At 57.5% G+C, this 14,660-nt stretch overlaps 1 protein-coding gene across 12 annotated transcripts; it reads left to right on the plus strand.

The window, feature by feature from the left end:
• Positions 1 to 15: 15 nt before the first annotated feature.
• Positions 16 to 12,197, plus strand: LOC125086846 (transmembrane ascorbate-dependent reductase CYB561). 12 transcript variants are annotated; one of them, XM_047706385.1, is made up of 8 exons: positions 16 to 178; positions 974 to 1,082; positions 7,035 to 7,142; positions 7,749 to 7,966; positions 8,947 to 9,045; positions 9,312 to 9,415; positions 9,808 to 9,965; positions 10,150 to 12,197. In XM_047706385.1, the coding sequence occupies exons 2-8, from the start codon at positions 1,075 to 1,077 to the stop codon at positions 10,340 to 10,342; spliced, it is 888 nt and encodes a 295-aa protein (XP_047562341.1). In that variant the 5' UTR covers positions 16 to 178; positions 974 to 1,074; the 3' UTR covers positions 10,343 to 12,197. The 12 variants fall into 12 exon arrangements, with proteins under 12 accessions (XP_047562341.1, XP_047562342.1, XP_047562348.1 ...); XM_047706386.1 differs by having other exon boundaries at positions 7,752 to 7,966; XM_047706392.1 differs by lacking the exon at positions 7,035 to 7,142.
• The last annotated feature ends 2,463 nt before the right edge of the window (positions 12,198 to 14,660 follow it).

Consider the following 14,660-nt stretch of genomic DNA (forward strand, 5'->3'; position numbering starts at 1 on the left):
ACCCGCAGCCACCGCCCTGTCGTCATGGCGACGCCGTAGCTCTGCGCGGGGCGCGGCGAGCGGAACCGGCCGAGCGGAACCGGCCGAGCGCCAGGGGCGCGGCGCGGGGAGTTCGCCTGCCCGTGCGCGGTGAGGTGCTGCGCGGCGGGGACGAGCCCCGGGCCCGGCGCCCGGCCAGGTAGGCGGCCGGGGCGGGTGGGAGCGAGCCGAGCCCCCGCGCGGAGTCGGGGCGGGGGCCCAGGTGTGCCGGCAGCGGAACGCGCCCGCCCCCCGAGCAGCCGCGGGTCTTTCTCCAGCCCCTCACCCGCCAGCGCCCCGGGCCCTCGCCTCACCCGCTGTCGAACCCGCGGAGCAGGGGGTGGGGGGGTGAGAGAGCAGGCCGTGCTCCGGGCCTGAGCTGTCGGCCTCGGGCCCTGGGTCAGCCTCCGTGCCAGTCCGCGGAAGTTAGACCCGAGCGCCAGGTGACCTCACGTTTATCTAGGGGCTCATGCCTGATAGTTGGCCATATTCTAGAAACAAGGTAGACGTGGATCAGCCAACATTTGCTACGACTGTTCTTTGGAAACCTGAAACCCAGACTGGCCGAACTGCTTTGCCGGTGGCGGGGCCTCCCTGAGCCTGCCTCTCTCCTCTTGCTGAGAAGTATCTAGCCAAGGAGTTCTCATTTGGGAAACCTTGGCTCATGGGGTTGGCCCTGGTGGGTCCAGAGCTGTGGGCACAGCGGGCACAGAACGGAGGCGAGGGTGGGGGTCCGCTGCTGCCTTTGACGCCTGGGTTAAGACAGAGCCACCTCCCGTCTCCACCTGCTCTTTCCCCCAGGGATCCCGCTGGACCCAACCCCCCAAGCCTTTCTCCTTGAGGTTGCCCCTCTCCTCTCATACGCCCTTCCTTGGCAGTCTTTGAGGAGTTGCTAAGTCTCATTAAATGAAGCTCCGTCTCAGGACTTCTGGATTCGATTCCTTTGTTTTCATAGCAGATGAAGAAATGCCAAAGCTTTGCCACCTTCTCACAGATCTCTTGATTTCTCTTGAGACATTGGATGTGAGGCAGAAGGTACAGAAAGAAAACTTGTAAATGCCAAGGTGAGACCCACATAGAGAAGGGGTGCTGCAAACTGCCACCACCGTCGCCCACCCCCTATGCAGGAGAAGCCTGCCATACTGGGAGGGGGAGCCACCCCTGCTCAGGCACAACTTCCCAGCCCTGGCCGCTTTCCTTGGCCCAGTATGGGGTGGGGCAGCAGCACCAGGAGGCACTGGTGGAGGAATCGGCCCCAGATCCAGGGGTTTCTGCGCCGCGGGGGGCTGGCGGGAGAGTAGACAGAATTGGCATATGGATTTATGAGAGAGGTAGTGCTGTCTGCTGCCTTCTGGCTCTCTTTGGCCCCAGACCTCTATGTCAACAACTTATGATGTGTGACTCTTCCCAAGCTGCTATTAGGATCAGATTTATTCTTATTAGATTGTTATCTGAATGCATACCATGTGGCAGGCACTTTGCTAGGCTCTCGTACATAGTTATCCCTCTTAATTTTTGCTAGGCCAGTGAGTAGTAAGGTGGGACTCGATGTCCCCTATCTCGCCGTTGAGGAAGCAGGTCCAGAGAGGCGACTTGGCTTGACCAGGAGCACATAAACAGTAGGGCTGGCTTTAAAATCACGTGTGTTTGACCAGAGCTGCATTTATGGGTCCCAGGCACTTTTGCCTTGGTGGGACACTTTTTCCACCAAAAATCATAACAATTAAAAAAAAAAAAACCTATATTTTACAACTGTGTTGGTATAAAGCAGATATGATCCAGGCTGGATTAAAAGTTAAAGCATTTTCTTCAACACTGAATTTGTTTTTCCTCATGATATAGCAGAAATCTTAACAGTTTTTGTGGGACCCTACAAGTATTGGGAACCCTGGGCCCAAGCCCACTGTACCTAATAGAGAACCAGGCTCAGTGTTTGACTTCAAGCTTTGCTTTCTTCCCGCAGGCTACTTGGGGCCCTGGCTGACACCTCAACCTTCATTTTGCCTTCTATTCCATCACTTTCTAGGATATTCTAGGGCAATTGAGTTGTCCCCTCCTCCCGGCACTCACCCATCAAGAAAAGCTCTAACTTCTGTCCCCAATATAATCTTCTCTAACCCAATTTTAAAATCCGGCTGTGACAAGGAGGGCTGTGGCCAGGCCAAGCTGCCTGCTTCCAGGCTCTAGGACAGGCGCAGTGTCTGGTCCCCATAATGAGATTAGGCCTGGTGGCCTTTAAATGAAACTGTGGACACGGGGAGAGAGAGTGATTCTGAGCACAGTCAAGCCCTGCGGGTAGCTCCTGTGCCTGTTTGATTGCATTAAGTGGATCCAGCCTGCAAGTGTATGTGGGAGGGGCAGGGTGGGGTGGGGGTGGTGTGTGACTGTCTCAGCCCAAAGTTCCAGAAGCTGCCCAAACTGTCACCCCCATCCTGTGCTCTGACAGGGAAGAAAGTGGCTGTGGAAGGGGCTGTAAGAGCCTCCTCTGCTTCTAAGACTCCGGTCTGCCCAGCGGAGGAGAGCTTTGGGGTGGAGAATGGCAGCTTCCAGGCCCTTGGTGCTGCTGCTTCTGCTCCGGGAACAAAGGCCCAGAAACCACCGTCATTGGGGGTGGGGGGAGCATCCTGTTTGGGAAGGGAGAGAGAGTGTTGTCACTGTCTGGATTGGGAACCGAAGGCACATGATTCAAAGGCAACTGCTTACTAGGGAGTGACTCGCGACTGATTTCCAAGTTTACACATGCAAAATGTGTTTGTGGGTGGGTCAGTTTCCAACCCGACTCAGTGAAATGTGTTCTCTCTCCAGCATTGGAAGCAGGCCCTCCTTGGCCAAAGATAGGTTGTCCGTGATGTTGAACCGAATAAGCTATTGTTGAAGGAATCGTTCAGGTCACGTTCTGTAAAGCACAGAACCACTCACTGCTTTGTCTTTTTTGTGAATCTGGATTTTTCACCCTTGGAGCTCACTGACTGTGAGGCCACCTGGAGGCAGGATAGTCTTGCTTGGTGTGAGTTTTCTTGCATCCCTCATGCTTGGACTTAAATCACCTTCACACTGAAAGGAAGAGTGGAGGAGACAGTTGGGCTTTCGTAGTTCCAAAGGTCATTCTTGATTGCTGGTTTCCTCTTGGACACCTCACCACCCAGATGCCTAGTTCCCTGCACAGATGGGGCAGGGGAGCTGCCTTTGGAGCAGCTGATGTGAAAATCTCATGGATCAGCTGGTTTGCCCTCCTGCCAGCCCTTCGCTCTTAACTACCTGTTCCCATCCTGCCTTCTCTCCCAGGAGAGCCCGCAGGGGACACCAGTGCTAGATGTGGTGATGGGCCTCCCTTAAGAGGCTGGTTTCCTGAGAGGTGAGGGACACAGGAGGACTGGCGTGGGACAGAGAGAGTCTTCTTGCTGCTCTAGTTCAAAGTGACTTCTTTGGCAAGCGTGCGTTCAGATCGTTGATTGCTTTCAGATCCACCCTCCATGCTGGGCAAAGCCACGCCTCTGCCCGATGACCAGCTGCTGGGGTGAGTCACCTCCCTGTGTTAAAGCCGGTGGATAGTGGCTAGTGCCCTTGGAAGCCTGAGTTGAGCTTGCAGCCTGAATTCTTACCACCCTTTACTAAAAAATTCCGCATCTGCTCTGCAGCTCGTCTGCAAGCTTCTCGAAGGCAGGGGTCACGTCTTACCTGTATAGCTCCATCATCTCGTAGTCTCACCAGCATACAGCAGGTGCTCAATGAACAAATGCGTTGAGTAGCTATTCGTGGCTGGTAATTTGGGGCATGTCATTTATCCTCTTTGAGCCCCAGTTTCCTCACCCATTAAAGTGGGACAACACTCCTGTTATCCTAGTGGTATTGCGGAGGTTAAACAAGAGAAGGCTGAGCACAGAGAAGGGGGCTTGTAGTCCGCTGGGAGGATTGTAGTCCGCTGGGAGCCATCCTCCCAGCCACACAGGCAGGCCTCTCTGTTCTGTGCTCTGCTCCAAACAGCATTAGGGTTCGGACTTCCTGGGGAAATCAGGATGGGAAATTACAGTGCAGAATGTTCAAGCCCCCCATTCGGTGGTTTCGACTATTCCAAAGTGCGTTTCCTTTTCAGTGCTACCAGCCACTTTTCCAGTTCTCAGCAGACAAAGACTGGGTGTCGTGCAAGTTAACTCAGTCCCGACACTGTTTACCTGGAGATCGCGTCAGAGCCACAGGTTAAGGGTTCAGTCCCGCAAGACTGCTCCCCACTTCGGATGCCCGTCGCAAATCCAGGTTCGCCCCTGTGGCTCCGACCCACCTGCTGTGGATGAGAAGTTCCCCTGGCCTTCTCCCTGGGTTCAAGTAATTTGCTAGAGCAGCTCACAGAACTCAGTGAAACATTTTATTTAGTAGATTTGTTTTAAAAAGCTATGACTCAGGAACTGCCAGATGGAAGAGGAACATTAGGGCAAGGTCCCGAAGGTCCTGAACGTAGGAGCTTCTGTCCCCGGGGAACTAGGGTAGCCGTCCTCTGGGAAGCTCCTTTTGGATTTTACTGAGGCTTCATTACTTGGACAGGCTCTATTAGATCATTGGCCATTGGCGATGGAACTCACATCTCCAGCCCCTCTCAGCTCCCTAGAGGTTGAGAGGGTGGAACGGAAGGTTCCAGCCGTCAATCACGTGGTTGGTTTCCCTGGCAACCAGCCCTCGCCCACAGGTTATCTAAGGGCTCGTTAACAAGGCTGGTTTCTGGCGTGGTTGGGAAATTCCAAGGGTTTTAGGAGCTCCATCCTATATACTCCTTCTTCTAAGTCACAACCTCACAGCTCTGCAGAGACCCTCGCTTTGATTTCTGCCTCTCAGTAGGAGGCTGGCTGGCCTGGCCACGGAGTAGCTCCGAGATCCGGGAGCGACAGTTCCTTTGCTGCCCTGAGCTCCCACTGCTGTCGTCGGTCATTCAGCTTGGGCTGCGGAAGCTGTGGCAGGTCTACCAGCCGCAGAGCACGTTCTCTGTGTTCTTTCTCCTTCAGAGCTAATCGGGTTCTGACTGTGCCCCGGGCGTTCTGGGGATGAATCTAATAAAGGGGAGGAGGACTGAGAACAGGTGACCCGGGGACAGCAGCTGTTTGGTAGATCTTTCCTGTTCGAGTCAGTGCAAGGCAACAGATCCCGGAGTCGATCCAAGGAAGAGCGGGACGCGTGGCCTGCCTTGAGTGAGCTCCCCGGGCAGGTGAGCAGAGGGGGCGCAGGCGAGCTTCTCGGGAGGCAGACCACCGCGGGGTAACTGAGCGCCCCCGGCGGGGCTTGGCGGTGCAGAGATACCGGCCAGAGATGAATGAAATGCGGGGTTCAGGTTGTGGGCGGAGGATGGAGGGGAGGGTGAATGAGGAGGTGGGGGGCCACCGGTGTGCAAGTGGCGGGGAGCAGGGAGTGAGGCCCGGAAGTGTGAGGCAGAGGGTGGTAGGGGAAGCGAGAGCCTCCTCTGAGTGGATTTGGTAAGAAAACCCGGGGCGCACATGGAAACGGAGTTGGGAGTTCGGATGGTGTTACAGAGGTGGCATTTCACCAGCAGGCAGGGACGCTGTTTGTGTGGGCTGGGGCGGCAGGGGGGTGTAGAGATTGGAGCAGAAGCCCCATGCCCTGGCTGGGGGGGTGGCAAGGAGGGTGGCCAGGAGGGAAGTGATGTCGGGGGGCCCAGGGGAGATCCTCTAGCATTCGGTGGCCACGTCTGCCAGGTGCGCGGTCAGGAGCGGGCTTGGTTGTCACGGGCAGATGAGTTGACTTTGGACGCGCTGCGTTTGGAGTGTGTGTGGGTTGTCGGGGGAGGCGAATGGTGGGTGGCTAGAAATGGGGTTTGTATTTGGGGGAGAGCACAGAACGGGCCTTACATTTAGGAGTTACCCGTGTAGAGGTGACAGATACAGAGACAAGAGTTTCAGAAGCAGAGGGTTGTTGTCCGCCAGGCCTTCTGGAAACAGGTGTTGCTACCTGCTGTGGGAGTGTGTTTGGAAGATGATTTGATAAAATGTCAAAAACCTCTGTTCTCCAGTGAGGAATTAATAAGACACATGTGCAAAGATGATCACATAGCATGGTTTATTTAGTAAAAAACTGGGAGCTAGCTAAATGTTGAACAACAGGTTCAGCAGGTTGGTTAAAGCACGGAACAGCCATATCCTGTAATCTTGTGACGTCATTGAAATGATGGCGTAAAGGAGATGGATTTTCTTTGACATGAAGAGATGAGTATGACCTACTATGAAGTTAAAACAGGTTAGAAATCAGTAGGATTCTGTTTCTATAAAATAATGTATATATTTCTAGAAAAAAGTGATATAAGGACACACATGAAAATGCTGATTACTTGTAATTTTTCCCTTTTTTTTTTTTTTGCTAATCTGTATTTTACTGAAAGAAGTGTATTAGTAACACTCCCCACTGCCACTGACTTTTTTTGATGGTGAAGTTGCCAACATTTGTCAGATATGGCAGAGAGAACTGGGGGGTAACCTCCCCAGTAGTCGTAGAAGACCACGCCGACTGGACACAAGTTCTTGTGCAGTCCAGGGTAGAGAAAGAGCACACGCTGACTGTGAGCAGGGGACCATAAGCCTGTTAGGCGTGTGTCTGCTCGCCTTTCTCTGGGATGTTTCCAGCAGTGCTAGGCGAGGCCAGGACTGGGGACGGGGAGAGCACCTTTCTGTGGGCACAGGACACTCCAGCGGCTAGTCAAGGCGGATGGAGGCCATCTTTTGTTCGTGCTCAGGCTGCCTCTCCCTCCTGGGTGTCTGGGCCAGGGCTGGGCTCTGGGTCAGGAGAACCAACCGATTCAGGGTAAAAAGCTGGCATGAGGCTGAAGGCCGTCCTGAAGGCCGTGGGGGTTGGGGAGGGCGGGGTGGGGAGGAGACTACCAGAGGGGTGGACTGGGCAGAGGAGCCAGGAAATGCGCTACACACACGCACACGCACCGCACCCCCCACCCCCCTCCTGGAACTGCCATTTTCTCATCTGTCGCATGGGTCCAGTAACTCCCTGCTTACGACCTCACACAGGCTCACCGGGAGCGGAGTGACGTGTATGAAACACACCAGGAGCCCTGCACGCGAGGTGCTGTTCCCTGTAGGGCTCATTTCTGGTGGCTTTGGTTTTGGAAGCATCAGGTGAGCCGGAGCGCAGATCGGCCTGCCCTGAGCAGGGCGGGTGAGGGGAAGAGGCAGCCGCAGGGGGAGCAGGCTGCTTGGCTGCTCCTGTTGCCCACGTGTGTCGGGCGAAGCGGGGTCCGAGCACATCCCAGCTATAAGCAGGGGGCCTGCTGTGGGAAGGGCAGGACTCCTCTTCATCTCGGGCGGCAGGCTTGCACACTGGGGCGGGGAATGCACCCCATGTCCTCAGGACACACCTGGGGGACAAACAGTGAGGAACCCTGTTCGTTCGAGGGATTTCCTCACTTCTCTTTCCCTCGTCTGTGAAGCCCCCTGAGAACACCCAGGGCCTCATGAAACCGAATGTAAAGCCAGGTGCAGGCTTTACACCTGCTCCCATCCGAATTTGGGGGACCTTCACTTGCACCCTCGTGGCCTCTCTCAGCCGGTGTCTGGTCCGTCTCCGGGGAAGCGGGGCACCTCTGCCGACGCACTAGAGACTTGGGGTGGCCGGCTTTAGCACAGGGGCCTGGGGGAGGGGGGAGGGGGTGTGGGGCGTTGGGCTCGGCCTTGGGAGGCCAGGGTGTGGCGTGTGGCGCTCTGAGCTGTCTGTCTCTCCTCCAGCAGCTGCCGCAGCATGGACAGTCGGGCCGGCCTGGCAGCCACGCCCAGAGCGCTGCCTTACTACGTGGCTTTCTCCCAGCTGCTGGGCCTGACTGTGGTGGCCATGACGGGGGCTTGGCTCGGTCTGTACAGGGGCGGCATCGCCTGGGAGGGCGCCCTGCAGTTTAACGTGCACCCGCTCTCCATGGTCATAGGCCTGATCTTCCTGCAGGGAGACGGTGAGTCCCGCCTGTGCGCCCGGAGCCGCTCCCGAGAGAGGCTGTTTGCACAAACACTCTTGTCCTGAGGTGGTTCCACAAAAGACAGGAAGGAAGCTGGCTTGGAGCCTGGGGACACCAGGCATCCAAATCCAGGGGCCTGAGGTGTGGGGGTGGCAACTCCTTTCCTACTTGTCCTGGTCTTTCCACAGGAGCATCCAGTGGTGTGTGTGCTGCTTAGAGCAGGAAGCCCAGGGTTTGGGCTGTGAGCTGAGGCCAGCTTCTGTGGGGACAGTTTGATATCGGGAGAAAGAGGGTGGGTTTGAATGTGTGCGTGTGCGTGCGTGTGTGTGTGTGTGTGTGTGTGTGTGTGTCGGGGGTGGGTGTTGGACTTGGCAGAGCTGAAGTTCCTTTCTGAAGGAGTGAGGCTGTGCTTGGCCCCCACTTGGTTCTGTGGCCTTCTCTCTGCTAAGAAGAAGTCTGGATCTGTTTGACCCATTCTTTCTAGAGGTGGTCCTGGTGACAGCCACTCCTCCAGCAGCAGCCGCTCCGCAGAGGCATTCCCTATGCCACCTGGGTCTGTCTGGCTCAGCGCAGTGATGGGGTGGGGAGTTAGCTTCGGACCTGGGGGCTCCCTGTCTCGGGAGCCTGCTTGGTAAAGGTAGTGAGTGTCTGCTCAGGCTTCCATCCTGGACTATTCATCATAGCTAAGAGGTGAACGCAGAAGTTTGGTGACACCTTGGCATCACTGTGTGATGACCTTGACCACACAGCCTGGAGTACACAGCACACTTGACAAGGAAGTGATGGTGGCGGAGGTGCTAGGGGACACACATCCGGGCACCCCTGCTGGGCCCCACGGAGCCTTGTTTTCTCTCCCCTTGGCTGTGGCTGGAGGACCTTGACAAGCCCTTCATTCTGACCGCCTTCCCCAGCCAAGGGGTGTCTCCTTGGTGCTGGTGGCAGGCCGGCCTCAAGGTCCCTTTCTCGCTCCCCATAAGCCTTGCTGGTTTACCGGGTCTTCAGGAATGAGACCAAACGCACAACCAAGGTCCTGCATGGGCTGCTGCACGTCTTCGCGCTCGTCATCGCCCTGGTGGGTGAGTTCCCTGGCACAGGCGCCCCCTCTCCCCACCCCTGCTTTGGACTTGGGGAAGTAGCTGCTTGATCCGTCTGGTCTCCACTCCAGTTCTGTTACGGTCCCCTCCCCGGCCCTCCACCCCCCGTCCGGGCATCCCCGGCCGGGACACTGGGTGCTGGCAGCCACCGAGCTGGGACCAGATCCCAGAAGTGCCAGCGAGTCGGGTTTCCCTTGGGTCACCTCCCCGGCAGCCCTGTCCTCACGCGGCCCCTCTCCCCGGCCCAGGCGTGGTGGCGGTGTTCGACTACCACCGGAAGAAGGGCTACGCGGACCTGTACAGCCTGCACAGCTGGTGTGGCCTCCTCGTGTTGGTTCTCTACTTCGTGCAGGTGAGGCTTCAGCCCACGGTGACGGGGACGGGGGTGGGGGCGGGGGGGTGACGACACGGGTGTCCCACCAGGGCCCACTTCCAGGCCGTGTACCTGAAAGTGAAAGAGGTGCTTTAGCACCGCCGGCGGCTGCCTGGGGACTCAGAAATGGGTGCAAAAGCCAGGATTTCCCCCGCGAGGGTGCCTCAGAGCACGTCTGTGTGGCCAAGGCCTGCGGGTGCCGCGGCCGGGACCTCCGCCCGGGCACTTTGTGCGGCCGCACCCAAGCTCTTAGGGTGAAGGGAGCCGGACGGGTGGGCGCAGGGCTTCGGCTTCCTTGCCTGTCGGCGTGTCCTGGGCTCCGTCAGACGGATGGCCACTCCGTCTCTGGCAGCCCCCGCCTTTCCTTGCAGTGGCTCGTGGGCTTGAGCTTCTTCCTGTTCCCCGGAGCTTCGTTTTCCCTGCGGAGCCGCTACCGCCCGCAGCACGTCTTCTTCGGCGCCGCCATCTTCCTCCTGTCCGTGGGCACCGCCCTGCTGGGCCTGAAGGAGGCGCTGCTGTTCAAGCTTGGGTGAGCCTCCTCCCCGCGGCTTCCCCGAGGTAGCGAGTTAGCGAGGCCGTGGTTTTCCTCCCGGGGAGGGGACGGGCGGGGTGGGGTGGGGATGCCGGGCCATCTTTCTGCTGTTTCTGGGTGCGGAGGGCATTTGGCCGGACGGTGACCGCTTGGGGGCTTCTCCCTTCCGCCTAACCCGCAGGGCCAAGTACAGCACGTTTGAGGCTGAGGGTGTCCTGGCCAACGTGCTGGGCTTGCTGCTGGTCGGCTTCGGGGTCACCGTGCTCTACATCTTGACTCGCTCTGACTGGAAGCGGCCACCCCAGGCGGAGGAACAAGCGCTCTCCATGGACTTCAAGACGCTGACAGAAGGCGACAGCCCCGGCTCGCAGTGACGGCCTGTCCTCGTCCCGCACGGAGGGCCGGGCTGTGGCTGGCCGCCGCAGCTCGGGGTGGGCGGGTTGGGTAGGCGACTTTCCCACGCTCTGTCGCGGCTCTGCTGGCTCGGTGGCTGCCGGGGAGGGCCGGCCAGTGCGGCGGGCGCGTGGGGGCAGCGCCCGTTGTGGGCTGTGGGGCTTGGCTTCCTCTGCTCTCCCTCCTTGTTGCTGCTTAGAGTCCCGTTAGTCACGCACAGACCCGGCCCTGTTGTCACCGTCACCCCCTCCACTCGAGCCGCTTCGGGCAGGGTTTTGGGTGGTCAGTCCGGGCTACAGAAGCACAGATCCTTCAAGACGACGCAGAGTGGCTCTCCTCTTGAGGAGCGGATGCTGGGCCGAGTCCAGGGGCTGCCAAGAGCACAAAGCTGTGGGAGAAACTGGGGCTTAGTGACAGGCCTGGCAAGGCCGAGACTTGCTTTGTGTAACGCTGAATTCAGCCCAGAGTCCCGTCCGTTGAATGACACGCGGTGAGAACGGCCCGACTTCGGCAGCGGAGCCGGTGATATTATGCATAAACCATGCTGGTGTCCAGAGCGAGGGGCCCTGCAGAGGGGAGGGGCGGGCCCCTGGGAAGCTGTGGAGATGTGGCTTCGGCCCAGCCGCGCTCTCAGCCGCCGCCTCTCCGGGCCTCAGCCCCAGGACGGCTCTGCGGGGAGAGGGCCAGGGCCCCGCTGGAGACAAACTGTCCTTGGCGGCTGAGGGCCACCGAGAGAGGAGGCCGAGATGGCCCGCGGGCAGGCGCGCTGGGCTGCTGGCGCCGGGGCTCGGCTCGGCGGGGCTGGGGCCTGCTGGCCGCCGCCAGGCTCCCCGCCCTCAGCAGCCGGCTTGGGCGCTGCTCTCGCTCTGACCTCAGGCCCGGGGCTTCTGTCTTTTTTTTTTTTTTTAAAGCAGAAAGTTGCTGCTGCTGCTGCCCTGTTCCCGGGGAAGGCAGGGCCGGCCGCTCCTGTGCGGAGGAGAGCGCCCTTCTCCCCGCTGCGCCCGTCTCTGCGGGCGGTCGGGGCTGAGGGGACCCGGAGCGTCCTCCCAGCGGCCTGACGTGCTCTGTGCCGCCGAGTCACTCTTCGGCTTCAGCCTAGAGGGAACATGATTAGAGCATTGACCTTGTGCTTCTTGGACTCGGTGAATGCTCCCTCCTTGTTTTCTTCCTGTTCTGGGCTTTGCGGAACAGGACACAGTTTGAGACACACACCGGGTACGTAAATGAAGAAATGCAAAGAGCTTTCCAAACCTGACCGCTGCTCAGCACTTCGATGGTTGCCTTTTTCTCACCCCAGCGCTGCCTTCGAGAGAGGGGCCAGCCTCCTCTCGTGCTCCGGCTGCGAGCACTCCATTCTGGCCTTGAGCCCTGCGGCCAGCGATGCCACTTCAGCGAGCAGGTGGCTGTGGTCCCGAGCCTTCCCCAGCAGGGCGGCCCAGTCCCCTCCGAGCCCCCTTCCCTGCTGCAGCTGGCCCGGCTGGCCGGGGTGTTCGCCGGTGACACGGCGCGCTCTGCCCGCACCAGGACCCCGTCCGTTCTCCCCCCGCCTGGCACGCGCCGTATAGCCAGACATTTTTACGTGGAGAAGCGCCCCCTTGGACAAACCCAAGTGCACTTGTGACTCTCCCTTGCCAGGACGCCCCAGAGAGAGACGGAACCTTAGATTTCTGGTAAAAACCTGTAAACTGGTCTGTTGGCCCGAGTGTCTGTTGGATCATTCTGGAGGCCCCCTGAAAGCGCCCCCCATGGTTTATTTCACTTTGCCTGTGGCCTGTCGTCTTTGAAGTGCGGTGTAGCGTCGGTGCAACGGATGATTCAATAAACGTCTACAGCAGATCTCTGGCCTGCTAGCTTCATTTACTGTGGCGACAAAAAGGTGCTGCTAGAACAGTCAGATACAAGGTTAGTTCTACCAGGCTTGACAAACGGCACATCCCCCGGCTGGGCACAGAAGGTACAGTGATGCGTGCTGTCAGGACACAGGCTCGGAGATGGCCCCGAGACCGCTCGGTCTGTGGACCCAGTGGGGGAGAAACCGTTTTCTCAACCCGGAGAGAGTGGCCTGGAGGCTGGAGCCCGGTAAGGGCCTCGGCAGGAAGTTCTCCCCCGGTAACTTTCTGCCTTTTAAAAATATGTCTCTTTATTCCTTCAGAGGAGGAGCAAAACTTGGGGAACAAGTGGAGATTTTACTTGAGAGCCATGCCCGAGGCCCAGGCAGGAGGTGCGTTTATGGTGAAGTCGGGCGGGGTCTCACACGGGGACGCTCTGTGGGCTCCAGATGGGCGCGTCACTGAGAACGCTAACAGGGCCCTACAGCAAATCCTCTGATGCGTGATCCTCGGGTTACACGAATCCTTCCTGATACTGACTTTATTCTCCATATTCTTGAGAGGTCTTTGGTTTCTGCATCTGTGCAGTCCGTCTCCTGAATCAGGGTTTCTGTGTGAAGCTTCATTTGCTTAAAAGCATGCAAAACACATGGCTTGGTACATGTCACAAGCTAATGGCTCGGTCAAGATCACAGCTGGCTCTCAGTGTGAGGGCAGAAGCCCCTGGACCCCGTGAGTGGCCCATGTCACCTCCGACTTCTGTGCTCGCTTCTGGATCCAGGGTCTCTGTGTTTGGAAATATTCAAATGATCCCAGACGTGAAGGAGAGGCCTCCCCTCTCCTTCACCGGCTCAGGGTGTCCCTCACCTGACTGGGTTTGGAACCCCTTGAGGCCTCAAAGTTTTCAGACCAAGCAGGTGGTTCCTTCCAGAGTCCTCTCCTGTCCTCTTTGAAGGTAACTCTGGCATCCAGGCTGGGGTAACTGCGTGCCTGGAGTTTTCCTGCTTCCCCGGCTCTGGCTGTTTTGGGGAAATGGACGTAGTTGCACAACAGGGATGTTTGTTCAGCACAATGTGGTGTCTAGAGGAAGCAGTCTCCTTCCTTGCTCGTCCCTGCAGTAGACAGAGCGGTACCAGCGAGGAGGAAAGGCTCAGGACTCCGGGCTGGCCGCTTTTGAAAAAAAGGTCTCGAGAGTCTCCAGCCAGTTTCAGGAAACCTGCAGCTTCTCCACTTAGGATGCAGCCGCCTAGCTCTCTGGCTGGTAAGGATGGGAAATTCTGGCCAGATTGCTGAAGAGAAAATAAGCCAGTGGAAGCAGTGGGCTTCCAGCTCCGACCAAGTTCGCTTGGGGAACTCTAGCTAGGGCTGTTCCCTCCCCTCCCCTTGGGCCTGCAGCCTCAGCTACTAAAATCAAACAAGACACCTCAGCGCTCCCTTGGTTTGGCAGGAGAGGAACCCACTGAGGAAAAAGCCTGCCTCCCTCAGCGGGTTCGGCAAGCGTTCGCCGACAGGCCCACGGAACTGTCTTTCCTTGGCCACAGCTCTTGAGTGCCCGCCGCATGCCTACCACACTGCCCCAGCTCCGAGGGGGGTACCCAGTCACCTCGCTGAATGAATACGAGCCTGGAGGGGTGACTGTGCATGTCCCACGGGAGACCAACCGGATCATCAGGAATCTGGCCTCCGCCTTCACCTTGGGGGAGGTTGTCCCTGGGGGAGGCTCAGCGAGGTCCCTCCTCAGCACTGTGGGACCGTGAGGGGAGGGCGAGCTCCAGGCAGCTCTCGGGAGGCGCACGGAACCGCAAGGAGAAAGCACCACAACACCGTGTTTTTCCAAGTGTTACCCTTTATAAATAAGTACATTTGCTTTCATACATACAGTTCATTGTACGGATGGCGATCTGTACACATGGGCAGGAAAATGCATTCATTTAACTTTTCACATCTATCTCACACAGCTCACATGTACAGACAATACAACTGCTCAAGCAAGTACAGCAAAGGAAAAGGTCTTTCCTTATACACAGGGGGCTAGATGCCTCTGTTGGGTGTGGGACATCCCCACTGCACGAGTTCACAACTGTGTGGTGTTCAATATATCGGGAGAGAGAACAAACATGCATTGGATAATATACTGTACAGAGAAAGTCCTTTACATCTGAGTCATAGAAAACCTAAAGGAAAACTAAGTGCATTAAAGCTTTTTCCAGCAAGTGTCTTGAAAGGACAGCAAAGAGGAGGAGGAATCAAAATCATATTAGTACAAATCACTCTTTAATTGTAGACTGTACATGTCTGTACTAATTAAAATCATCTTGGATTTGGAGGAGACAGAACAGAGACGGATATGCTGCACTAAATGGAAAGGAGGCCATGCCTGAGGATGGCACCTGCCCTGAGCCCGATGAGGAACTGGCCCCACTCAGCAGGAATCAGCCAAAGGAAAAAACAAAAACAAAACCAAACTGGA

Source organism: Lutra lutra, chromosome 16 (genome assembly GCF_902655055.1).
Source record: "Lutra lutra chromosome 16, mLutLut1.2, whole genome shotgun sequence".
Taxonomy (NCBI): Eukaryota; Metazoa; Chordata; class Mammalia; order Carnivora; family Mustelidae; genus Lutra; species Lutra lutra.

Coding starts and splice junctions, on each gene's coding strand:
- LOC125086846 (XM_047706385.1), top strand. Junction 7,143..7,748: donor TTTGGTTTTGGAAGCATCAG/GTGAGCCGGAGC, acceptor TCTCTCCTCCAG/CAGCTGCCGCAGCATGGACA. Junction 9,046..9,311: donor GCTCGTCATCGCCCTGGTGG/GTGAGTTCCCTG, acceptor TCCCCGGCCCAG/GCGTGGTGGCGGTGTTCGAC.